At 48.7% G+C, this 25400-nt stretch overlaps 1 protein-coding gene across 2 annotated transcripts in view; it reads left to right on the top strand.

Annotated features, from left to right (window-relative positions):
* Window positions 1-1414: 1414 nt before the first annotated feature.
* FAM102A (family with sequence similarity 102 member A) overlaps window positions 1415-25400 on the top strand; it is a 37777-nt gene continuing 13791 nt past the window's right edge. The window contains exons 1-4 of one of the 2 annotated variants that reach the window (XM_030507461.1): window positions 1415-1611; window positions 2883-3520; window positions 22768-22888; window positions 23198-23227. In XM_030507461.1, the coding sequence (XP_030363321.1) occupies window positions 3375-3520; window positions 22768-22888; window positions 23198-23227 (297 nt within the window). In that variant the 5' untranslated portion in view covers window positions 1415-1611; window positions 2883-3374. Of the gene's footprint in view, window positions 1612-2537; window positions 3521-22767; window positions 22889-23197; window positions 23228-25400 lie in introns of those variants that run through there. The other variant, XM_030507462.1, reaches the window with a different exon arrangement.

Here is a 25400-nt window from a genome sequence, read left to right as displayed (position 1 = left end):
GATTTATCAGAGTGAATCATCCCAGATAACACACAGCCTCCTCCCACACCACAAACACAGGGATCATTTGTCCTTTTCCTAGTGATGGAAGTGAAAGATGGACACGTGTGTCAGAGTGTGCTCAGGATGTGTGAGGGACCAGGCTGGATTCTTCAGATGCTTCCAGCTTTCAGCATCCCAGCTTGGCAGATATTAAATATTTAGCAGGCTGCGCTCTTTCCCAATAAACTGAGAAACAGAAAGCAACAAAACCCCAGCTCCTCTCCAGCAATGTCTCCAGATATCAATGGATTTAATGATTCAGGCCCTCCCTTTAAAGCAGTTTCCACAAACCCTGTTGTATGGGAGGACTTTGATACCTTCACCAACATGAACTGTGTTCCTAGCCCAAAGCCTGTGTATCTGCTTAACCTGGTAAGCAAGAATCATACTAAAGCATTTGGCTGAATCCAGTTTTTAACCTTTATCCACGTTATCTAGCCCTGTACTTTTCCCAGCAGACTTTTACTGTTTTTAAAGGCTCACACTGTGGTAGAATTATTTGATAGCTCTGATTTTGCCTGCATAGATGCCAGAGATTAAAGGCAAAGAGTCTGGGCATCAAAGCCTGGCAAAGAGAGGGAGGATTCCCAGGCTTCCATCCAAGCTTTGCCAGACACCAGCAAACCAGCCCTGGGAAAAGTCCCTCCCATACGAGCCTCAACTTCTCCGCCACCGACACTCTCAGGCACATCCCTAACTTTCAAACCAGGCAAATCACGCCGATGATTACAAACTCCTCCGGGATGAGGAGAGACATTTTGTTCCGATGCCCTTAAACGCTGGAATCCTGCCTGAGCAGGGATCCCAGCAGCAGCAGCAGCACCACGTACCAACAGGGAGCCATGCTGAGGAGGAGATGTGTTTGGTTGCCACATCTCACACACCGAGGGGGACACCCTGCCCCTGCGGTGCCTCCCTCCCGCTCAGCCTGACCCACTGCCCGCTCTGTGGTACCTGCAGGCGCTGAGGGAGGACACGGGTCAGAGCCGCCTCTCCCATCCCCTCAGCCCAGGGGCCGATGCCTGCCCTCCCCTCAGCCAGCCCCGCACACCGCAGTGCCCGCCCGGGGGTACGGGACGTGGTGGGGCGGCGGGAAGCCCGAGAACGCCCCGCCCGCAGCCGCGCTCCCTCCGCCCGCCCGCTGAGGAGACCCCACGCCCGCCGCAGCGACCCCTTCTTCCCGCCCGCCCCCTCAGCCGGGAGGCGGGGCTTATCCCAACCGACAGCAGCCGTCTCCAATCACCGCGCTCTGTTCCTGAGCAGCCAATCAAAGCGTCGCTGCGCTCGTCCCGCCTCCTTGCTGCTGGTCCAATGGGACGGCGCCGCTCTCGTGTTCCCCTTCTCCCTCCTCGGGGATGGAGGGCGGGGTTACGTAGCGTCGGGTTGGTATTCTCGAAGCGTGCTGGTGGCGTTGCGTTGCTTTGGGGTGCTCTGCGGTGTTGGCGTAGCGGCCGCAGTTGGCGTAGCGCTAGCAGAGGCGGCTGTGGCGGGGAGCAGCGGCGGCGGCGGCCGGGAGAGGAGAGGGCAGGAGCGGGGCCGGGCAGGCACCGGGCCGGGATCGGGCCGCAGGTCGGTGGAAGGGGCCGGGAAGCGGGATAAGACCTCCGGTAGGGCAGCTCGTGATTGGGGAGCGGGAGAGGAGCTGAGACCTGGCAGCAGCTCGGTGCATGGGCTGGGAGCGGGGCTGAGACCTGGCAGCAGCTCAGTGCATGGTTCGTGGGCTCAGGGCTGGCCATGGCTCAGCGTATGGCTCCTGGGGCTGGGCTGGGGGCTGAGACCTGGGTGCAGCTCGCTCCGTGGTGCGCAGGGCTGGGAGGCAGGCTGAGACCTGGCCACCATTCAGTGCATGGCTCAGAAAGCCCACTGAGACCTGACCACAGCTCAGCGCATGGTCTGGGGGTGCCAGGGGGCGGGCTGCAGCCGCTCTGCAGTCTGGTGTGTGGTCTGTGGAGCCCAGAGGAGGGCTGAGACCTTTGCACAGCTCAGTGCACAGTCTGGGTGGCTGGAGGGCAGGCTGAGACCCAGCAGCAGCTCAGTGCAGGGGCACAGGGGGCCAGAACGGCTCATGGTGGTGCAGAGCAGTCACCAATCTGCTGCCCGAGCAGGAGAGGGGGTTTAACCCCCCACACACCCCTGCAGGCAGCAGGAGCTTTGCCTGCCTTGGTTTGCAGTCATTAATTCTTCATATTGGCAAGGACTGTTTACTGCCTGGTGTTCATAACCTCATCCCTTTGGATGCTGTTCAGCTCTTGCCTCCCTGGCTTTTAGGTGTTGTGTAAATGTGTGATGAAATGCCCATCTCCAACCCCAAAACTGACCTTTCAGGGCACAGCTTGGTGCTGAGGGAAGGCAGCAGGCTCGGTGGGCCTGTCTATTGGACAGCCAGATGACCTGATTTGGTTGTTATGCTGTGTAATCTGGAGCAGACTGCTGCTTTTTTCCCCTCTCTGTGCTGCTTTCTCCAGCTCTAAGATACAGGTCTGACACTGGGGGCTGGCTGGAAATACAGAAAAGAAACAGATTTTTGTGTTCCTTGAGATAGCTTTTGCTTAATCTTCTAAGACCGATCTCGCTGTGTAAACTGCTTCTCAAGATGATGGGTGAAAATAGAGCAGATTTTTATTAGCTGCTGTGCAAAACAGAAATTACAAGGGGATGACAACAGCGAAGCTTGCTCTAGGCAAAAAGGGGGAAGAGGATGTTGGGGCCAGGCTAATTGGGGCCATACCTCTTAAGGATGGTATGAGTCTGGACTGAATATTACCCATCCAAACAGGTTTTAGAGGAGGAGGAGGAGCCCGAGACTGGCTGGGACTAATTTACTCATTTCCCTCCCAAAGGCTGACCCGAAGACCTGTACCAAGGAGTTGCACAAGAGGAGGAGATAGAAACTGGAAGCTCTCTGAATGTGCTGCCCACAGACTTAAGGCTTCTTCGGAGACTCAAGATGACTTCTCACAAGAGATGCTCTCTGGAGGGGTTGTGCTGAAGACAGAGCACTGCAGCCTCTAACTGGGACAGCTCCTGCTGGTCTGGAGCTGAGAGCGACTTCTTTCCTTCCCTTTTCCCTTGGAGATGTTGCAGAGATTTAATCTGACCTCTTCCTCCTCACCTGAAGCCTGCCGTGGCGATGATCCCACAGCCAGATCCGACCACCAAAGAGAAGAGAATTGTGTGTTTGAAGCTGGGCCGTCGTTGTAACTGAACTGGAATTTACTCCCTGCTTGCGTTCCCGGCACGAGTGCCCTATTCTCTGCTTGTCTGTGTGTGTTTTGAGCCGCTCCTCCCTGGTCTTGTTTGGGATTCCTGGGCTTGCCACACTGAATTTGCCCATGGCTTTCCTGATGAAAAAGAAGAAATTCAAGTTTCAGACAAGTTTCACTCTAGAAGAGCTGACTGCTGTCCCCTTCGTCAATGGGGTTCTGTTCTGCAAAATCAGGCTGCTAGATGGAGGAGACTTTGCTAGCTTATCCACCAGGTAAGAAGCTGCTTGCACACTTGCTTCCTGGCTGTCCTCCTTCCCCTGGTTATTCTTCACTTGAGTGCTTTAGCATATGGCTACCACTTGCCTACCCCTTGATGGGATTTTAATACTTGTGTTGTAGGGCCCCGCATGCCACATCATTCTCACAGCGCAGAGCTGGAGAGCTCTGAACCTGGCTGGTGGTGGCTGGATTGCATTTTGCAGGCACATGGGGAGGGAGCAGGAGGTTTCACCCCTGAAAGGGACTGGGGCTTTTTTTGGATGAAATCCTATCTTCCGCCCCCCGTCCTTGCCTGAGTTCTCACACTCTATTTCAGACCCTGTGCTATATGGCTTTCACGCCTGACTTGAAACTCTGCTCTGTAGAAAACTGTATCTAAGCAAATCAACCCATCCCAACCCTGCTTTTTCCCCCTTTGATTCTGAATTTCTCTTCTTGGTAAAAGTAGCTTGCTTTGCATTGCAAATTGCTGTGCAAGGGAAAACTGCTGCCTGGAGTCAAAGTTGTCAGGGTTAAAGACACAGTTTATCTCCTTGAACTGCATCTCCCAAGTTTAGAGCTGTGCTGTTTTCTTCTTTATGTGCTCTGTCCCATTGGGTTCCTTCTGGTGCACATGTTACAGGGTTGTTCTTCCATCAGGTATTGGCATTTCTGTGGCTCCTTCAGGCAGGTCTGTCCCCCCTCCTGCTACTAATTGCTAATAAAAACTTGTTTTGTTTCCAGCTATGCACATAGATTATCACCAGCAGTATGCAAACACGAATTCCAGAACAGCCCAGACTTGCTTGCTTTCTGCCTCAAGATGTGAAGGAAGCCTTCAGTGGCTTTCAAAACTTGTTTTTTTGCTTTTTTGGAGTGACTGCTCAGTTTTAAAGGGACAGGATTAGTCTGTGCTAGCTGTTAACTGCTTTATCCCAGAGCTAAAGGCTGCTTTGGTCTGTTTTTCCTCTTTGTGGTGCTGCGAACAGAGCTTTCTCATTTCAGGAGATGTTTTTATTGTGCAAGCCTAAAACGTTTGTGTCTTGCAAATAGAAGTGGTGGGGCATTGCTCAAAGTTTGGGTTTTCTTCCAGAGGCACAGTGCGACCTCATCTGAAGCTGTGGGCGTGGAACACCTCCAAAAATGGACTTTGAATTAATTTCTCTTTTGAAGAAAAATCTGTCAAAAGAGCTTTTCCTTACAGTGTTCTCCCCTGAGGCTAGATCCTTGTGTTTGGTGGAAGCAGCTTATCTAAGGAATTCAAACAGTATGTGAACTTGGAAAGAAATTAACCCCTCTGCTTCCTGGAGCCATAATAAACCCAGTTGGACTGGAGGGTGTCTCAGGAAAAGCCTGTGCTGAGAAATACCCATCTCCTTCTCCTTGTTATCCCTAAAAGCAGCTTCTAGTAGCCAGCAGTGGGCTTTGCTGCCGCCGCCAGTGTTGGGTTGTTTGTGAGCTGGCTGGGGTTCAGCAGTTCACTCCGCACCGTGCGTTGCAGATGTGTTCCAGCAGTGAAACTGTCTGTAATTCAAACCAAACACATACATTGCTCTCAACCGCCTCCCTTGCTTATAAAGGAGCAAAGGGGAAGTAGGCTGGTGGGTTTGCTGCCTTTCCCCTAACCTGTCTGTGCTCTAACTGAAAGCACATGGAAACCTGTTCCTGCCTGAAGAGTTACAGGTCTCGATGGTATTGACTCATTTGACCTCTTCCAAATATTTTCCCCCTGTTGCAGTTAGAGAACCTTCAGGAGGGATGAATTTCCAGGAATGGTGAGGAGACGAGTTACCGTGTGGAGAGGCTCCCACATGATGTCTTGGCTCTGCTCTGTGCTCCTCTGGTCATCTCCACGACCTTTCTGATACTCTTTGGATCTGGGAAAGGATTAAAGAGGTGCTTTGTCCGTGTCGTGTTAGAAGTCTGTGCATTATTTAGGACCTGTGATTGTTTCTCTGAAATCAATCACTTCCAGAAACGATTGGGTTTGAGGTTGTGTAATGGCTTTCAGGTCATCTTATGTGAGCTGCTTATGTAAAAAAAGAGCCTGGTGTTTGCTCTGCAATCGATTTGGGCTGCTTCTGCACTCTGTGGCAACAGAGGTGTGCAGCTGTGGTCGAGCAGACCAGCAGCTATTTCTGCCCATGAGTTTGCAGAGAATTGATCTCACAAGGTGTCCCATGGCATTTGGAGCCTGTAAATGGGCAGGGGAGAGGCAGGTGTAGGAACCCTTCATAGGACACACTACATCAGTTTTCTTTTTTCTCACTTATGCTGTGGATAGAAGAGTCTGAGAATACAAGAGTCTCCAGAGACAGATTTTTTTTAGGTTATTTACAATTGTGCAGGTCTGTGGTGAAGAGGTGAGGATCTCATCTATTCAATATGTTGCTGGGTGGCACCAGGTTGGTTTGACCTGTGAACAGAGAAGTGGCAGGCTCTGTGGTGCCAGCTCCTGCGAGCCCATCCCGGTCCCAAGTCCACTGCAGCCTGGCTTGCACTTACCTGCTGCAGCCGGGTGCTGTGGGGCCAGGACTTTGAGCTGCTCACACTTCCTCTGCCCAGGCTGGGACAAAGCAGCCTGCCTACAGGGGAACCTGCCTGAAATACATTAGGACTTAGTGCTCTTAGGAATTTGAGGCACTCTGGAAAAGTCCAGGGCCTGTCAGCACATTCACTTTTGGGGTTTTCTGGGTTGGTTTCTTTTTTTCTTGCAGGCTGGGTACCCTTTTCCCCCCACTTGTTGTGCTCAGGTCTTGCATTAAACTATGGGTATTTTAGTGACTGAAGCTGCAGCTGTAAATAACCTTTTGCTTGTCCTTTTCCCTCCCTTTGTAGTCTCCTTACGCTCCAGTGGGGCTTCTGGGGATAAGACCCGATTCCGTTTACAGTGCTCTGTGTGAAAAGCACCTATTGTCTGTGAGTTTATCACCCTGCTGTTGGATTACAGAAGTTGGTCTCCTGGAAATGCATCTGAGGCAGGTATAGGCCGGGCAGGTGCCGTATTTTCCCAAAATATCCCTTGAATAACATTAATCTAGATACCAAAATAGCACAACTGCCAGTGAATTCAGTTGCCTCCCAAGTAGCTTTAAAAATAGCAGGCACGGAGCAGCAGGGATGTATTCATGGCAACCGTTTTTGTGAAGCAGATGGGCTGCTTCGTGTTGGACCAGTTTGAAGCTTTTTTTTTGGGGGGGGGGTCTTTTGTTCCTAGAGAGATGATACAAGAAGCTCACCGGGAGGCTTTGGATCCGTGGCTCAGCGCAGGCGGGAGCCTGGCTATCCAAATGAGAGCCTAAAGCTACAGGCTGATGTAGTACGTACATGTACATCTTTGGGTATAACAGGAGAGGAAGACTTTATTAAATTCCCTCCCCTTCTGCTCGTGGTGTCAGATAATGCTGAGTGACAGCCAGATGCTCTTTACCTCAGCACTGATTGATTTCTGGCTGTGTGCTGGCAGTGTGATGGGAAGGCAGTGGAAAGCCAGGTGTTATCCACAGACTCCTGACACTTCATCCTCCATTGTGCTGTTATTGTGCCAACAGCTTCACTCCAGTATTCCTGGATTTGAAGGAAGGGATTGTACTCTGAAAGCCCCTGGCTGACTGGAGAGGAAAGACTGTTTTGCATGAGTTGAGTGACTTTAAGGGCATTTCCCACCTTCCTCATTCTTCTAAAGGCATTTCAGACTGGATTTCCTTTGGGATCATGCTTTTCGCAGAGCATGTGGCATTTCATCTTGGTTTTCTGATCCTGGCACTCCTGTACCAGTTTGAACCAAAGAATTAGCTTGTCTCCTGCAGCCCAGCAGCTGTGTGCATGCAGGCTTGACCTGGCAAGGGCTTGACCCTCTTAGGGTGGTCTAGCCTTGAAGTATTTGGGTGCTGAAGCCTGAGCAGAGAATATTCTAAGCCTTCAAATTTTTAATGAAGTGTGAAAGGCCACTTCCTGCACTGCCTTTTTCCTTTTTATTGGTGTAAAGCTGCATCCAGAGCCAAAGGAAATGCTGATATTTGGGGTGGCACCTCACACTGATAGCTCCTTGTGGACTGAGGTCAGCTTTTGCGTAAGTGTGGCTTTGTCATCCTCATGTAGGTACGGACCTAAAGCTCCTTGCTTTCCTCTGCTGACAGGATGCAAAGCATCGTTATGTCTTAGTGGTACACACAACTTTTCCATTTCTGTAGGACATAAATAAAGGGGGAGAAGCATTGCCCTGCTAACACACAGCTGGTGATTCAGAAACCTTAGTGGAGAGAGGTGCAAGTTGTACCACCTCCAGACTGTGGCTCTCAATGGTGAGAGTTAGAAATCAACTCATTCACTGCCTTTACATAAAGAGTCACTGTGTCAGGTGTTACAGGATCCTTCAGGTTCACCATGGTTGTCTCTTTCAGGCTGGAAAATCATGAACTATTTGGTTAATCGGAGACTAAAGGACTGATTCAGCCCAGTTGCGATCTAAATCTTCACCACTGTCTGCCTTAAAACAAAGGTTAGGTAACTAAATAGTTTCTTCTAGAGTCAGCATCCCCATGAGGGAAGAAAACTGGCTGTAGTGAAAGGAGAGGATTGCTGGCTGAATTCTTGTCTTGATTTGAGTGGGATTGCCAGAGGAAGAAATGGATGTGGCTCCAACCATCCTCCCGGTTCTATATTTTAGGACAACATGTGCTTAGCTCTATCCTCTACTAGAGCACTTGGTGTGATAACGTGTTTTGAAAGTGCTTTTGTTGCAAATGTGTCTGAAAACATAGACTTTCCCTATGTATACATCTATTCTTAATATACAGATCAAGAGAGTGAGTTTTAATGCTCAGCTTCATGTGCCAACATCCTTCTTTCCTGACTGCAGCCACAGGAGTGGGCTGGGGGTGTTAATGGAGAAGGCGTTTGAATGCAGCTTCTGAAACAATGTGCAGTAAAACATTACCTATTTCCAGATAATATTAAGGCATAGTACCCGCACTGCCTGCGTTCAGAGCCAAATATAGAGAAACTAGAGAGCAAAAGTGAGAAAAGGGGTTTCATTCCAGCAGCATAGCTAAACATCGGTGAAAGGCAGGAGAGCAGAAGCAGTGGATGAGGTTTAACCTCCAGCAAGTTGGAAAAGGTGCAGAAGTGATACAGCACTGCAGGGTCCGCGGCACAGACAATCTTAAGCTGCACTTTGACTTTGCAGAGCATTTCTATTGCCTTTGCTGCTGCTACACCTGCAGGGTCCGACCGCAGCAGCTCTGGGCTGGGTTCATTTGCTTCGTGCCAGCCTTGCCTCTTCCTGTCACCGGTCACCGCGTCGGAGCCTGGCACGAGACAGGCTGAATTACATTAAAACTTTCCTGCCGTGGGGGCTGTATCCTGTTGAGTGAAACACAGTCTCTGTTCATGCTCTGATTCCTGTTCTGCCTGCTGCTCAGGCAGGGGCTGCTTTGTTGACCAGCAGCTGTAATGTAAAGCCCTGTAACCGATAGGCTGTGTGTACAGCATCAGTAAATATGTTTGGATACAGGCAGCTTTCAAACTTCGCCTCTCCTCCCTGATTCTGAACAGCTAACTCTGAGCAACAGCCTTATCTGTGTGACTTAAGTAGCTTTTGGCTCAAAAATGACTTGCTGGAAACTAATGTTCTACGTTGAGACTGGGGCTCTGTGGTCCACTTGGTTTGCAGGGTGGCGATACCATCAGCTCTAGCTAAGGACAAGGGGAGGTGGGAGAGGGTGCCCCCCCTCTTTTTAAGATGTGTTTATTTCTAAAGTACAGGAGAAAACCTAAATGGCTTCCAGTCTGTTTATTCTTTGTGCTCTCGAGCTGCCATCAGTGTTGACTCGAGCTTTGTAGCTGTATTTCTGAGGAATTCATGCATGCCTCTGGGAGCCTGTGGTCTCGCTGCACAGTGGTTGGTATTTTAATAGGCCATAAGTTGCCAATGGCAAGTTGTTCTCGTACCAGTTTCGAGATAAATGAGGTAGGTACAGATTTATTTCCTATTTTATTGCAGGAAGCTACATCTGGTAGTGTGGAAAGAACCCTCAGATCTGAAACCTCCCTCACATCAGGGCAAGCCTGATGGAGTAGGATTGTGAGCTCTTGCAGCATCCACCTGCGCTTGGCTCCATCGGGTTTCATCTGTGCAAGGACAGACGGATGTGGCTCTGTGTGAGGCCTCTCTTTTTCAAACAGGATATGTTCTGCATCCTCTGTGAGCTGCCAGCTCTGCTCTGAAATGGCTCGGGAATTATTTTATAACTGTGACTTGTATAATAAACCAGAAGCCTTTAGGAGCATCCTGGACCAACGTTTGGATCTGCTTGTTTCCTTTGTACCAGTAATCCGTGCTGCAAAGGTGATGATTTCAGGTGTTATTTCAGGTAGCTGATGTGTTACCCTACCCCAGAACCAGCTGCTGGCCCTGCAGGATGAGAGGCTTTGTCTTTTCTTGCAGTTTATTCATATGATGCCCAGTGCTCTTGCTGGGACACACGCTATACATTGCTATCGCCCTTCAGACTTGGCCTCAGGATCTCTCTGGTACCATACAGTGGGACTCAGCCTGGGTTTCAAAGGCACTTCCCACTAGACAAACAGTTGTGCCTGTGTTCACTGCATGAACAGCCTTCTTGTTTGGGGTCTTTTTAATCTGATGAGCAAGAAAGGGAATTGTTCTACACGATTCTAAATTGCCAGTCTTCATGGATGTCATTTTCACGTGCTTCTCCCATCGCTAAGGCTGAGATGAGGAAAAGAGTGAGGAAATGGGATGGGGTTATGGGAATGAGGAAGAACACGAAGAGGAAGCACATGGAGACTAGAGGATTGGGAGGAGGCAAGTGTGGAAGAGACAGGATGTTCTAGATAAGCAATAGCCTATACAGGCTGTATAACGGATGCTTTCCCTGCGGATAGAAAGTAGCTGAGCTGGCAAGAGAGCAGGATTATGCCTTTCCTTTGGCTGAATTTATCACAGTTCATTGGTGAGAGGAGGCCTTGAAGGAGGTCCCATGTTGTAGTAGGAGATGGGACTGAAGCTAAAAATACTTTTACTGCCATGTGCTATATTCTGAACAAGAAATGAGCCCTGTCTGTTCAGCCTGAGAGCACTGAGTGTGCTGACATGGGAGGAAGGAAGAGAGTCTATGGATTTACTGTCCTGGAAGGGCTAGAAAGCTGCAGCAGTAATTATCAGGGCAGCTTTAGAGACCTACAGAAACCATCACCCTGCATGTGCTTGGTGATTTCAGAGCCTGAAATGTGCTCTCTGAAATAAAAAGAGCTTTCTACCATTAGTTGCTTTGGGATTGCCACTTTTTAGAGCTCAGTGTTTGCCTCAGTGAGGCGAGTCCCTTCTCTTGCTGTTCCATGCACCCAATGTAGAAAATGAAATTAAAGGTCTTGTTTAGTGCCTTTGAGAAATTACCAAGCTCCAGGCTGGCTTTGCAATGGAAAAGCAGATCAAGGAACCCAATAAGAAACCCTGTGAAGGGGATGTGGCCTCAGGGTTTCAATTTGGGCTAGTCTCATACCTCCATTTTGCTTCCAGAATAAACCTTTGTATGAAATCACTGTGGCAAGATGCTTCCTTGATGGATATTGGGTTAATGATCAACAGAGGCTCCCTCAGCCGGCTGCACATGAAGGACTGGTCAGCACATGCCTGCCTGTGCTCCTGCCTGCTGCTGGAGTCTCCATTCCTCCTGCAGTGCAAGTCGTGAGTGTGAGGGGTATGAAATGGGGAGCGAACCCTGCTGAAGGTTTCCGACTGCCGCCTTCTCTGTCCAGTCACTTTAGTTTCCAGTCCTTAAGGGATAATATTGCTCATCCAAATAAAGATGCAAATGGCCAGGAGTGGGAGAAGGAAAAGCTTGACTGGAAAAAATGAGAATTATTTTTTCCTTGGCCTTGTATCAGGCTCTTTCAGGCTTTATCCATGCTTGAAACAGCAAAGGTGAGGTTGGGTTTCAGTGGGCTTTTGTTCACACGTCCATAGGTTGGGGAGAAGGTTGCCAGCTTGGTTGTATTTCCATCGTGCTTCTTCTGTTTCTCTTGCTAGCTCCTGCTCTTCCCAGCATCGCCCAGGCTGTGCCTGCGTGTCACAGAATGAGGGAGGAATGATGGATATTTATAATTCAGCAATCTTTCCACATCTCTTGATGCTCCATTGCCCTGGAACACACTTTGACGCAGACTTGCTGCACCAGCTCAGCTCCAACTAGTGCTGTGTCCTGCTTCCAGGTTAAGCAGTAAGGGCTGTTCAGAGGCAGTCTGCTTTCCTCCGTTACAGATTAATTATGCAGTAACCCCTCTGTAGGAAAGCTCTTTTCCTGGCTTCTGCCAGAGGCCTGTTATGATTTCTCTCATGCTTCGGGAACACCAGGCAATTGCATCTGCATAAATGTTGAATTCCTTTCCAGTGCAGCGCTGCACATCTTATACCTTCAGTAGCCTGCAGTGCTCCTTGCCACAGGGGAAACTGTGTTGTGGAGGAGTGTGTTTTCCTATAACTGTTTTTCACATTTGCTGCCTTTCTGCTTTGTTGAAAACCCCTTTTCTGCTGTACAGGGGCTGGCTGATCGTACTCTGTTTGGCCATGGCTCTCTTTAAAGTCCATTTCTGACGTGGGTTTATAGCAATGGCTTTTCCTGCTTTCCATTGAAGTTTGCCTGCTCTTTCAAAACAAATCTGCACGTTGTCTTCCCTCCAGAAGGGCTGCATACACATCTCCAGCATCATTTGCTCCCAGTAGGGGACAATCAAGGGAATGTGTCTGAATACAGCTCGCAGTGACAGCCACAGAGGAGGTAAAAAACTCTCCACTCTCCTCACAAACCCACTCCTGGCAGCAGAGCAGTGGGAGCCTAACATCTCTCAGTGGGTGCTAACATCTCTCAGCGGCTTAACCAGCACCGAGCGCTGCTGCAGAATGTGGAGCTCTCCCATACTGTGCTTTTAACCAAGATAAAATTTATGAAGTTACCTTTCTCTCATTAGGACAGAGGTATTGGTCTGTCTTGGAGAATTGCAGTTGTCTGAGGAGCAAAAGCAGCTTTAACTGCTCTGTCTCCGGCCCCTTTCTCTCTCCTCCTGCTGGCTCCTGCAGAACACCGGCTCTGACACACCACAGCATCGGGGCAGAAGGGGAGGGAGCTGTGGGACAGGCAGGGTTTAGGAACCCCAGCCCGTCACCACCAGCATGGTGATGAGTCAGGGGGCAGCAGCTTTACTCAGCAGCCTCTTCTAATTTGCAAACCTCTTCTGCTGAGTGGCCTTTTTGCTGATAAACCCCAACAGGGATAGATAGCGATGGAGGGCATGGAGGGTCAGGGAGAACGTGTCTGTAGCTCATCCTTAAAACCAGTGACCTGCTTTGCCCTGCTCAACAGTGCCTTTCTGAGGGAACCGTCATAAAGCACCTGTGTTCATTATGGAATGAAAAAGCTGTTGTTAACATATAAAGGGCTTTCTCCTGGGCTATTGTATTGGTTTGGACTCAATGTATACTGTATAGAAGTGACTCATAGCTGAACGCGTCTGAGCACGGCAGGGTGTTACCTCTTGGGTAACTAAACCTACTTTTAGCACCAGGGTTGACTTCAGGCAGCTTATTTACTGAAGGGCTCTTCAGCATACTCGAGCCAACTTGCAGTGATGTTACATCACATAGTATTAATGAAATTATTCCAGAAATGAACTTGGCCTCGTGTGCAGGTTAATTTGCACTATAAAGACTTCTCTGGTACAGCTATATTGGCAAACTCTCCTCGTTGAAACAGGGTTTATATTGGCAAAAGATGTCACTTAACTACCCTGGCTTCCATATGTCTTCATGTGCCATAAATCTGCCTTAGAGGCAAAAAGATTTGTCTCTGTGTACATCACGTGTGCTGGGGATGCTGTTCCTAGTCTTGTGTCAATTCCCTTCAGGATTCTCATTTCCCAGATACACCATCCCAGGTATTGAGTTGACCATGTCTTGATTCTTCTTATCCTGAGGGACACGTGTGGATTTCCTTGTTTTGAAACATAGGGTTTCTTAAGAGCATCTTGTTTACAAACACAGCTTGCTTGCCTCATGGAGCTGTAGCCATGGCTTGCACCCCGTGTGGTAGGGATATTATCAGGCTTCTCCTCGGCGGAGTTGCCGTTGCTGTCTTTCTTCACTAGGGGTTTAAATTTAGTTGGCAAAAGGCAAATCTGGAGTCTCTCAGATGCCAGCTAACACTTCGGGGATGAAGGAAGTTTATAAATATATCAGCAACGGCTGATCAGTGAATCTTCATTTCACATCTACAGTCTGCCAGAAGCGCCAAGGCTTTCTCAGCGCAATAGAGACACATATTGACTCTGAAATATGGTGGGTTAAGCTACTTTAATCTTGAAGCATCTGCACAGAACAAACCTTAGAGGCTTTCTGAAGCATTTGGGATCTTCTGAAGCTTTAGTTCCTCTGTTAGAACCACAGGGGAAGTTTGAACGGTGAGTTGTCCAATGGGTGAACAGGCCCTGGGAGTCGGGGGGGGAGTTTCCCTCTTAACTTGTGTTTTTTACTGCGCTGTTGACTTGTTAATGGGCCTGGACATCCCCTCCCTCTGTGTCCTCCATCCCTCAGTAATGTGAAGGTCTTTCAGCTTGGCTTGCTCATCCCCTGTAACTCCAGCTGGATCGGCTGGAGCCATAGGTAAGAGCCCTTCTTAGTTAAGTTGTCCCCATGCCTGTTTTATCCATACAGCACATCTGATTGTTCAGTGGCTATAGTTGTGGAAAATCAGATCTGAAAGGGATTTATATCCATAATTAGACAAGTTCTTCATTGTGGTAAGTGCTCCATCCCTGGCAGTGTTCAAGGCCAGGTTGGACAGAGTCTTGGGTGACATAGTCTAGTGTGAAGAATCCCTGCCCACGGCAGGGGGTTGGAACTAGATGATCTGAAGGTCCTTTCCAACCCAAACCATTCTATGAACTGCAAGATCTTCTGCAGCACAGAGCAATCATGGGAGCAAGAGGAACACCACGTCCGCAACCACGGGAGAAAGAGGAACAGCACATCTGAGACAGGCTGGAGAATACAGCACCAACGTACAGCGACCTGAGAGCAGGAGCTGGCGGCTGACCTGGTGAAACCTGCGGTGCAGAACAGGGCTTGTTCCTCCTGGAACTGAAATCCTTGTGAACTGCCTTGTAACAGGAAGGCCCCGGTGGTGGGCTCGGCAGCCTGGCACTTAGTTTGCTCTTGGCTAATCCAGCTCCAACGTAGTCTCTGGGAACAATAGAGGTAGGAGTTGGTGTGGTGACTCAGTGCATGATCAGAGTTCCAAAAAAGCAAATGCGTCTTTCGGTGTTCAATGTGCACATTATTACAGACTTGTATTGCAGCAACTGAGTCATCTACCCAGTTATTCCTTTCTTGACACTTAAGGAGTTTGGTAGTTCTTTGCTTGTGATGTTTTTGCTCCTGGCACACGTCCCTGGCCTCGGACCAAAAAGAGCTTGTGCTCTGTAGATGTGGCAAGAAGTCCTTGGATATGTGCTGCTTCGGGTTGGTCTGCCTGCAGCACAGTGTGTAACAGTAGATGGATCACACAGCACTTACTGTTACAGTCCCTTCTTGTCCTTGTTTTCCTCCTGTCCAGCTTTTGTTCTCTGCTTTGAGATGACAGAATGTGAGTTAGAAATCCCTCAAAGCAGCCTGGTTCTGCTGGCCAATGTCCTGTCTGTAAAGTGCTGTGTACACGTCCCTTGCTGCTCCACAGCCGAGCCTGTTAGAATTATTTCCCCTTGCCTTCTCCCTGTTCCACCCTTCCAAAACTCATCTGACTTGTTCTATAGCTTAAGTTTTAAAGGGTCGCTTTTCTGGGGCTTGCTTTCTCCATTTGGCACAGGTTTTATTTCATTATGCAACTTGTGCTGCAGCACTCGCTCGCCAGCTGCGTGCTTGTGTTTAATCACTTCCATTGTTTCTTATAGTATTTTTAACATAGTTCCTGTTAGGAGGAGCTGAAAGGCTTTAAGATTTAGATACAAGGAATGGTTATATATATATATTAAAATAACAGCCAGTGTTAGGTTTTAGAAGCACTGGATGTACTGGGGAGTGTGGATATGCTGGAGTACACGGGATGGACTGCTCTGGAAAGCTCTTTCCTATGGGACATTGTGCAGGAGGTGCAGGATCTCATGTCTGTCACTTGTCAAAGACACATGTCTGGATGCACGTGACTGGAGTCCAGACATAACTGCATTACTGCCTTTTGGAGAAGCTGTTAATACACAACTAGGAATGCTGATGCTGGAGGCTTTTCTGCTGGTGATTGACTGACTGCCATCCCCATTCTCCAGTAGGTATTGTACTGGTGGGCCTTGATCAAGATTGATCACTGCCTTGGAGGGAACTGTAACACACAGTTTAAAAGCTGTGCTTCTATAGAAACAGGCTTCTCCTGCAAATCAGGTTAAAGCCATCAAAAGTCAATTGCTTGCCTGCTAGATACCAGCTTATTCCTAAGGAGGATTTCTAAATCATTCTGTGTATCCTGGTTTTGTTTCACGCTCGCCTGGTTGGTTTTGCTCCAGTTCTTTTACCTTTCACATACTTGGTGCTGTGTCATTGCCCCTCGTCCCCCAGTGAAACACTCTCCACTGCTCCTTACCTTGGTTTCTCAGCTGTGCTTGAAGTTTCTTCCATTAGCTTTTCTTTCCTGTACAGTTGCTGTTAATCCTTTTTCCTGTATTTGTCCCTTCTCCAGTGAAGCAGGGATTGTGCAGGCAGTGCTCCTAACTGCCTAAGTGGAATCTACCTTCCTGAGCTGGCTTTTCCCCCACCTCTTCAGCTGCCAGCAAACAGCAGGAGTGGATGTATGTCCATCTCCTGGTGTAAAGCAGAACTGAACAAGCATGGTGAAGCCCTCCAGAAGTGTTGGAGTTTGCCTTTTACCCCCCCAAAAAATGCTGTGAATGCTTCATTCTAAAAACACTGGTGTTCAAATATGGCATTTAGGGAGCCCATATATATCTCCCCACTGGTGTGAATGAAGAACTAAATAGGTGTACACTGATGCCAAGAGGGAGATGTGGGTGTCTTTCTCCACCATGGGCCATTAGAATGGGTTTGCTGGGAATTGAGAACTTAAACTTTGCGAGTAGGTGGTAGATGTGATGACCTTACTGCTGAACCCTTGGTTAAAACACTTGCAGTGAAACATCGCCATGAGACTTGTTTCAGATGACAAAGGCTCGCTTAGTTCTCTTAGTAACACAGCCTGCATCATCTCTCGCTGAGCCATTTTTCCATCATAACTGCTAATGGCTACTTCACAACAACCAGCACTTGTCAGCTGGAGAATACGGGGTTGTTTGCAGTGGGGGAGACGTCCAGCTCTTCGGGTTGGCACTTGTTCTGGTCAGTGATGTAAGCCCAGTCAACACAGAGTGACTTTATTGTTGGGAGCTGCTTGCAGCCCTTTCTGGTCTTGTGCTCAGGGAAGGCAAAACCCCTTTGTGTAAAGCTTGATGTAAAGCATTTGTACATCTCCAGGTTAAACTGCCTTGGCTTTCCATGCATTCTGTATCTAGCTGGTTTTTTATGATCCTATATGGTGTTCCCAAGAACATCATAGAATCCCAGACTGGTTTGGGTTGGAAGGGACCTTAAAGTTCATCCAGTTCCAACCCCCTGCCACGGGCAGGGACACCTTCCACTAGAGCAGGTTGCTCCAAGCCCGTGTCCAACTTGGCCTTGAACACTGCCAGGAATGTGACATATGGAATATGGAGTGTCACCTCTCATTCCTGGGAGACGTGTCCACTGACCTTCCCAGCACCCAGTGCCTATTGCTCATCATGTTTTGCTGCTTCTTTCTACCTGTGTTTGGCCTATATGGGCTTGATGACAAGATAAAATAGATGGCAGCCCTAAGCTTCTACTAATGTGGTGTGTTCCCGAGCTGCTGCCTGGTTTACTGTCTGCTTATGGTGCAGCTTGTTCACTGCTCATTTCTCTCCTTTTCCTTGCCAGGCACCTGGGTGGCAAAGGCTCAGAGCTGCAATCATCTGTAATAATAGGTCTGCTGCAGTGAAGTGCCCTGTCCTAAGCCCGTTGGGGATACCTACAGGTTCTGGATCATATAGCTAAACCAGCTAATGGCTAAATGAAAGCTCACTTTCTGTTCTATGTATGTGTTCACTCCCCTTCGTATTTTCTGTGCTTTACAGGCAGTGATTAGACCCTCTGCCTGCAGCAGGACCTGCTGCGTTAGTAGCATGGTATCAGTTCTGGTGTGCTGTGAATACCAGTTACTGACCCAGCATCTTAGAAAGGCTGTTTTAAAAGAGGTTTCTCAGGGACTTGCCCTTGCCCTTGTCAAAGGTCTCTCCTACAGCTTTGCACTAGATAACCTGGTTAAAATAGTAACTATCTGCTCCAGAGCATAATGCAGGATTGTTCCAGATTTCGCCAAGCTGAGGGACTGTCAGCGATCCTGCTCTAATTCGGCCTTCAGAAGTGCTGGGGCTGTCTTAATGATGGGTCTGTGCAGCTGAAAGCAGAGCTGGGTAAAGAAATGCTGTTGAAGATGCCCTTCAGATGCAGCTGAAATAACTTTATTTTCTTCTCTCTCCTCCCTGCTGTGTGATTGAGGGGAGGTTGTGTTACCTCCCTCCCCAAAAGACCCACTCACTGCTGCTGTGCGTCAGGGTCCCTTTGAGGGCTGCATTTCAATCCCTCATGCTGAAATGAAGCTGAGCTGGGAGTTAGCTTGCTGGCCTCTTTCAAATGGTGTTATCTTTCTTCTGCCTTATCAGATGGAGATGCTGCTTCGGTGGTGTTTCACTTCTGATGTGAGGAGGGTGCAGAGAACCGGCTGCTGCGAGCAGGCAGGAGGATTAGTTCTGCTTGAAGGGGCAGACATAGATCCACATCTCCAAGCAGGAGGACAAGAGACCATGTGGATTGGGCATCAGGAATTGGGAAGCTTTGCCCTCTCCCTTTGCATAGAGATGAGGAGGAGGAGGAGATCTGAATAAGCAGCTCTTTGTGTGTGCTTATCTAGATACCGGCTCATTTAGCCTGAGGTTTTCCCACATCTGCTCCCGTGCATGAAGCATCACAGTGACACACATTGCTCTGCTGAAACGTTTGGCATTATAAAGCTATTTTTGCTGTCGTTGCCCTCGCAGTAAGCCTGTGGCCTTTTTAGAATGCTTCTTTAACTGTCTTATGTGTGACTCCTGCCATAAAGTGAGAAACATCTGCTTTCCTAAATGCTTCAGCAAGGCAAAACTGCGGGTTGTGTGTTTGAAGCATGATACCCACTTGGGCATAACTCAGCTTTGTGTCTGTAAATAGAAGTTTGAATCTCTGGTCTGGTGTTACATTAGATGGGTTTTCATGTGGGAGAGAGGCCTATGGTAGCCCAAGATAGCATGGGTCATAGACGTGGCCTTTTCCTAGGGGTGTTTGCTGTAGCTAACTTGCATTCACAGTGAGCTCGCTGGCTTTCCCTAACAGTGCTACTCTGTCCGTGGCACTAAAATCACAGTTGGTAAACAGATCTTCTCTCAAATCTGTTCGTTGCCTGTTCCTGTGCCTGCCTCCAGAGCTGCAGTAAGGCTGTGTGTGAGATCTGCACCCAAAGAGGCCTTGGTGGCTTCCCTGAGCACACTGCTGCTTGCTTTACTGGTAGCTAAACCAGTGGATCGGTGCTGTGCATCATTCCCGTTACTTGGATTCATACCATGCTGTGCTGAAACATCTAATTGCTCTTTTTCTAGCAAATCCTCTCTTGAGGGGTAGGATGGTGGCTGGGAATACAGTAAACTGCCCATTCCAACCACCCTGTCCCTATGGTCAAGGAGCTGGATGGAGGTAGATGCGCAGCTCTGGGGTTGGAAGACCCTGAGAAGCTCTTTGTGGACCTTACTGCTCACAAAAGCTGCTGCAGGGTTGCATCGGTTTATTCTGAGGAGGTATATTTAGGTCTGGAAGAGTAATTACCCAGCTTTGAGTAAGTCTGGAGTCAGAAGAGGGCAAAGCTTAGCTTGGCAGGGATTCAACCTTCTGGGAATCTCTGCAAAGTGGTGCAGACGGCTTCTTAAAAATACAACTGCTGAAGACCCGTTGAAGCGACACCTTGTAGCAGCCTTTGGGCTGCTCTATTTCTGGCTCTCCAAATACAGAGTCACATTTAAAATTAGCCACTTTGTGGCTGAAAGCTGTTAGTTTCTGCTTTGCTTTGAGGTGCCTTGTGATTAGGGTGGAAGGAAACGCCTCTGAGTGAAGCCCTCTCCATGCTGCTTGTGTGTTTTGGGTTTGTGTGTGATTGCTCCTAATTGTACATCAGAGGATATTCTAGGGCTAAGTACAAAACTGCTTCTCATCCGAGGCCACTTGTTTCCCTATTTTAGCGTTCTCTAATTACCAGCCTAACGATGGCTTGATGGGAGGTGGATACACAAAGCCCATTGCTTTCCCACAAGCCATCTTTTGGACAAGTGGAACTGATATTTTAGAGTTTGATTTGAAACAATAGCACTATTGGTTGCTTGTCTAACAATACAGACCCAGCCTTTGCCCTTTAAACTCTCTTTAAAGCCACTCTTTAAACTGAGAAGGAAAGTTGAAAGTCGTTGTTGGATGATTGTGGACCTTGTGGCTGGAAAGCAGCTCTGCATTTTAACTTGTGAACTCCTTTCTGCCCTATGCAGGCTATTCTGAAGCTCTAAGCCCCAGGCTACATGTGCACCTGCAGCTGGGATTCGTGTTTGCGGTGCTGTGGGTAACATAACTCCCCCCCAAATCCTTTTCCTAATCCCTTGTACCGTGTGGTATCTACAGCACTTTTGGAGAGCCAACATAGAGCCTTAATGAAAGCAGAATGTGTGTTAGCGGCGCTTGTGCTACCAGCAGATTACTCTGAAGGAGCTCTTATTGCTCATCAGTGCTTTTTGTCACGTTTTGAAGTAATTAGCCCTCATTGGACTTAGCAGCACTCAGCAGATGCTTCATCATAGCTGCATTGTAACAGGAGCAGAACTCCTGAGTAAGGAAACTCACACCATGGAGCAGTTCTTGCTCCTCCTGCCGAAGCAGCTGCAGGGAGCAGGGTGCGTGTGAGGGGTGTTTGGGACCTGGAGCTCTAGAAAATCATAGAATCCCAGCCTGGTTTGGGTTGGAAAGGACCTTAAGATCACCCAGTTCCAACCCCCTGCCATGGGCAGGGACACCTTCCATTAGAGCAGGTTGCTCCAAGCCCCTGTGTCCAACCTGGCCTTGAACACTGCCAGGGATGGGGCAGCCACAGCTTCTCTGGGCACCCTGTGCCAGCACCTCAGCACCTTCACAGGGAAGAACTGCTTCCTTACTTCTAACCTGAACTTCCCCTGTTTCAGTTTGAACCCATCACCCCTTGTCCATCGTTACAGTCCCTGATGAAGATCCCTCTCCAGCATCCTTATAGCCCACTTCACGTATTGGAAAGCTGCTCTGAGGTTGTTCTTGTTTAAAGACAACTAATGCTGCTAAAATCTTCTGTGTTTTCTGCATCCCATGTACCTTCCTTGTGCCTCTGAAGCACGTGTGTTCACGAAGTGTTTTTCTATTCTGCTGAATTCCTTGTTTCATCTGTATCCGAGTTTCCCTTCCTTTAGGTCATTTGAGATACCTGCTATTAAGTCAGGTTTAAGACACCTCACAACTGAAATTTAACTTGCCTAATTTGCCTGGCTGGGTGAGCACTTTATTAAAGGCAAAGCCTTTTTAATCCCTCTGGAAGTGTTTTTCCTCCCGTCTGAAGGAGCTGGAGTGAGTTGAGTGGAGCAATGAGAACCAGATCTCATCTTGAATTCATCCCAAATTCAGAGGTACTTTCGGCACTCTGATGCCTCACTTTTCAGTGACTTCCATAGCCAGCCTCAGTTCTGTCTGGAAGGAGTTGAAGTTCACTTCCTTGCAGGAATTGCTGGCCTGTTATCCCCCGTTTTAAACAGGGGTGATCTGCATTACGGACGATTACAGGCTTCAGTTATTTGTCAGCTTCTCCTTGTCTGCTCTCTGTGTTTGCCTTGGCCAGCACATTCAGGTCCCACAAAACAGCCCAGAGGACCTCCGAGGTCCCTGGTATGTGGCCTGTCGGGCTCACTCGAGGTTGCAGAAGGGCTGTGCAATGGCTTTTGTCCCTTCCTTCCCAGGAGGAGAGTTGAGGCAGTGCCAAGACTGAGCGTTCTCCCCTTTGCCACCAATGTCTGGCATGCCCCATGTCGGATGCTGGGAAGCCTCCCTTTCCCTGCTAAAGCAAAGAGTTTATCAGGTGCCCTTGCCCCTTTGTCCTGTGCCAAGAGGAGAGATAAGAGCGAGATGCAAACTTGCCAGCTCAGAGCTGTCAGAAGCACCTTCCCTTCCCTCCCCAGCCTCAATACTTTGTGAACTTAATAGGCTGAAGGTCAAGCTCTGAGCCATAAACAGGTCCTGCAGAGGAACCAGAGCCCCATGGAAGGACCCACACACCCCCTTTCCAGGCTCCTTGGAAGGGTGACATCCAGCTTCCCCTGTGGGCTCTGCAGAAGCCAATGCTATACCTGAAGAAGGCGGCTTTTCTCTTCCTCCTGTGGGCTCAGGTTAAGCTGGAGCCATGTGCTTCTCCACTCACCTTGGGGTCCGGGTATGCTGCTCAGAAGCTGTGCAAGCAAAACCACCTCCTCCTGGCTGAGACTGCTGAAGCCCCCGTGTGATTTGAAGCACAGTGTTTGCTTGACACAGTCCTGTCTATGTGCATTTCCATGTGTGTTTTCGTCCTCCTCCAAGCTGGCTGTCCTCACTGGCTGAGTCCCAGCATGAGAAGCAGGATGGCTGCCGGGAAGGACAAGCTGTCCAGGACACACAGCACATTTGCTGTACAAAACAGACACATCATGGGAAGATAAGCTTGCAAACCTTCAGCCCAGTTCAGTTACAGAGGCTGGACAATGACTGAGCTAAACCAGCTAAGCAGGAAATGTCAGTGAGCTTGTGGGAGTTTTAAAGGCAAATTCTGTTGATAAGGTGATGAGTCTTTCCTGTAACCTGGGTGGAATTTTACCTGCATTGTCTAGGGAGAAGCTTGATGTGATCATAAAACCTTTGTGTGGTGCTGTTTCAGGTGGTGTGGACCAAGCTCTGTTGTGGAGAATCTTCCCAAGCCAGGTTGCTGGTCATTAAAAACGATTCCTTAATAATCAGGCTTGATTTGGTTTGTACCTTTATTTGAAGACTATACTTTTTGCTTTCTCACAGAGAGGAAGTGCAGGAAAACTGTGTCCGCTGGAAGAAGAAATTCACCTTTGTGTGTAAAATGAGTGCCAACCCAGCCACAGGACTCCTGGACCCCTGCATCTGCCGAGTGTCTGTCCGGAAGGTGAGCATCTACCTTCTGCTTCTGGCAGGTAGTAGCACCAGTGTACTGGTGTTGCTCACCTGCTGCTTTTTGGTAGCAAGAAGAATTGCATGGACAGTGATGTGAAGGAAAGATTGGGCCAGGATGTGACTTGAACCCAAGCAAGGGTGCTTGGTGGAGGGTGGGAGTGACGAGGGTGGTGGTAACCTTTGTGAGGCAGAGGTTTGTGAAATCCTGAGAGCAAATTCCAGGATTGAGTAATGACTTTCCCCCTGTTTCCCCAGCACTTTTAATAGTTGCTTTTCCTGTTTGTTTTGTCTCTTGTTATAGGAGCTGAAGGGCGGAAAAACCTACTCAAAGGTAAGAGCACAGAAAGGGCAAACGTGGCAGAGTGGTGATGGTCTTGTCTTCTGTTAGTGCTTAACACCCATTAGAAACCAGTGGCTGCTGTGTGAAGCAATCTGGGGACATAGTTTAAGCCTGAGTTAAGTGGTTTCCCAAAAAATGGACTTGCTGGGATAGGATCCAGATTGCATTGGATGTGGATTTGAGAAGGGGGCTGGGAAGATGATCTGCATGTCCTCAGACTTTGGGGAAGTTCTGAGTCAGATGTGAACTCTCTGGCTTCTGGCAGCGCCTCGCTAATAAACACAGGCTCTAGTTCTGTTCTGCACAGTGCAGCAGGCAGCTGTGGCTGGGGTAGGCACCTCGCTGCCTTGTGTGCAGGCAGAAACCTCCAGCAGAAATCCCTGCCTTCCAAAGCACAGGAGACACCGAGGCAAAAAGCAAACACATCAGCAGGGATGTTAGTTCTGGTTTGTCCCCCACCGTTTCCTTGCCTGTGCACTGGGAGACAATGGGCCACCCCCTTCTCCTCTTTGTGCTGGATCAAGAGACAATGTTGGCTTAGAAATTGAGCTCACACAGAGCTCAAAACCATGTTTGTTTGAAAATGAGTCATTGCTGCTAGTTTCTAATAAACAGATGTTCAGGTCACGCACAACCTTGCAAGAGCTTCTTCTAATCAATACCCTTCCTGAGACCACGGAGGCAACTGGCTTTGAAGGGTGAACCACACTGCATGATAGAAGGCAATGGTGCTGCCCACACCGTTCCTGTTTTGTTGCTAATCAGGTCATGGTCTCTGGGGCCATCAGTTTCTCTTTCACTAAGCTCTCACTGAGGGGAAGGTTATTCCTCCATTCTGCAGAAGTGCCTCTGAGACAAAGTAAATGCATCAGCCTGTTCCTCCTGTAGTGTCCATCCTCGGGTGTCCCAAGGTATTTGGAAACACAGAATTAAAGGAAGCCTGAAGTCTCCATGATGGAGTTAACCTGAGCTCTTATTCAGGCCATGTTCTAACCTACTTCCTCTTTACTCAGTCTCCAGTTGTGTTTAGTGCCATTTTGAAAGAGACCTTGTTGCTCCAGCCCAGAATGGGAGACCAGATGTCAATTACTCATCTCTTGCTTGGTCTCCTGTGAAGAAGACAGTCGTGTTCTCCTAGAACTCAACAGAAGATGACCCAAGCATTTCAGCAGCTCAGACACAAGGAGTGTCACACCAGACAGGGGATTAAGCATTGCAGTCTTGACCAGGCTTATTCCAGGCAGGTCCTTGTGGCAGAACTGACTTGAGATTCCTAATGTTTCTAGCCCAAGTCTCTAGTATATGTCCCTGCATCTATTTTCCCATTCTAAACAAGTCCTCACCTTTTAAAACTACATTCATTCAGCTGAAAACTCCTCCAATCCTGGCAACAGATGCCGAGGAAGATGCACGTTGTGAATGTCTTTTTACCTGGTCCCCCTTCAGCAGGGACTGAGAGTGATGGAGCTGTTTGTGCTCAAGACAGTTTCCATCCACTCGTGCACCTTTTGCTTTGACGTTAATGTCACTTCAGTGTCAGGGGTCATAAAGAGGAAGCCAACAGGAAGGATTGATCAAGCGGAAACTCTTTCCCCAAGCTGGAAGAAACACCATCAGCTGGCTGGAAAACTGAGGAAACTATTCTGAAAGGTTACAGCTGAAAACATCCTTTTGTTAAGGGATCCTTCCTCTATATACTGGGAGTCTGCTTCCTGAGAAGAGCTCCTGACCTCAGCACACCGTATGGGTGGCCAGAGGCTTCTCCCACACTCTGTCCTCTGATGGTGATCTTCTCTGAGAAGTTAGTGCTCTGGTGAAGAGGGATCTGGGTGACTCCTGTGCCCTGTTGTTCACATGGTCGTGCCATGTCTCCTCTGTCCTCTGGTTTTGTCACGGTGATGGATTGCAGCTCCCTCTGTGGCTTTCTCCTGTCTTGTTTATCTCGGAGAGATAAAAATTCACTGTTTGCTTTGGGGTTTTCTTTTTCCTTATCAGGCAATATTCAGCAAGCAGCATAGCCCTGGGCTAGAGGAGACAGAGGAACCTCTGCAGCAAGGGCTGGAGAAACACTTGCGTTAAGGGAATTCTTGTGAAGGGGGAAAAGAGGGAGAAAAGTCAGGGCTTTGGGTGTTTCTCCCCTGTGGTTCCTGCTGTATCCCACACT

The sequence above is a fragment of the Strigops habroptila genome, chromosome 15 (assembly GCF_004027225.2).
Source record: "Strigops habroptila isolate Jane chromosome 15, bStrHab1.2.pri, whole genome shotgun sequence".
In the NCBI taxonomy this organism is placed as follows: Eukaryota; Metazoa; Chordata; class Aves; order Psittaciformes; family Psittacidae; genus Strigops; species Strigops habroptila.
This window is presented reverse-complemented; position numbering and strand designations above follow the sequence as displayed.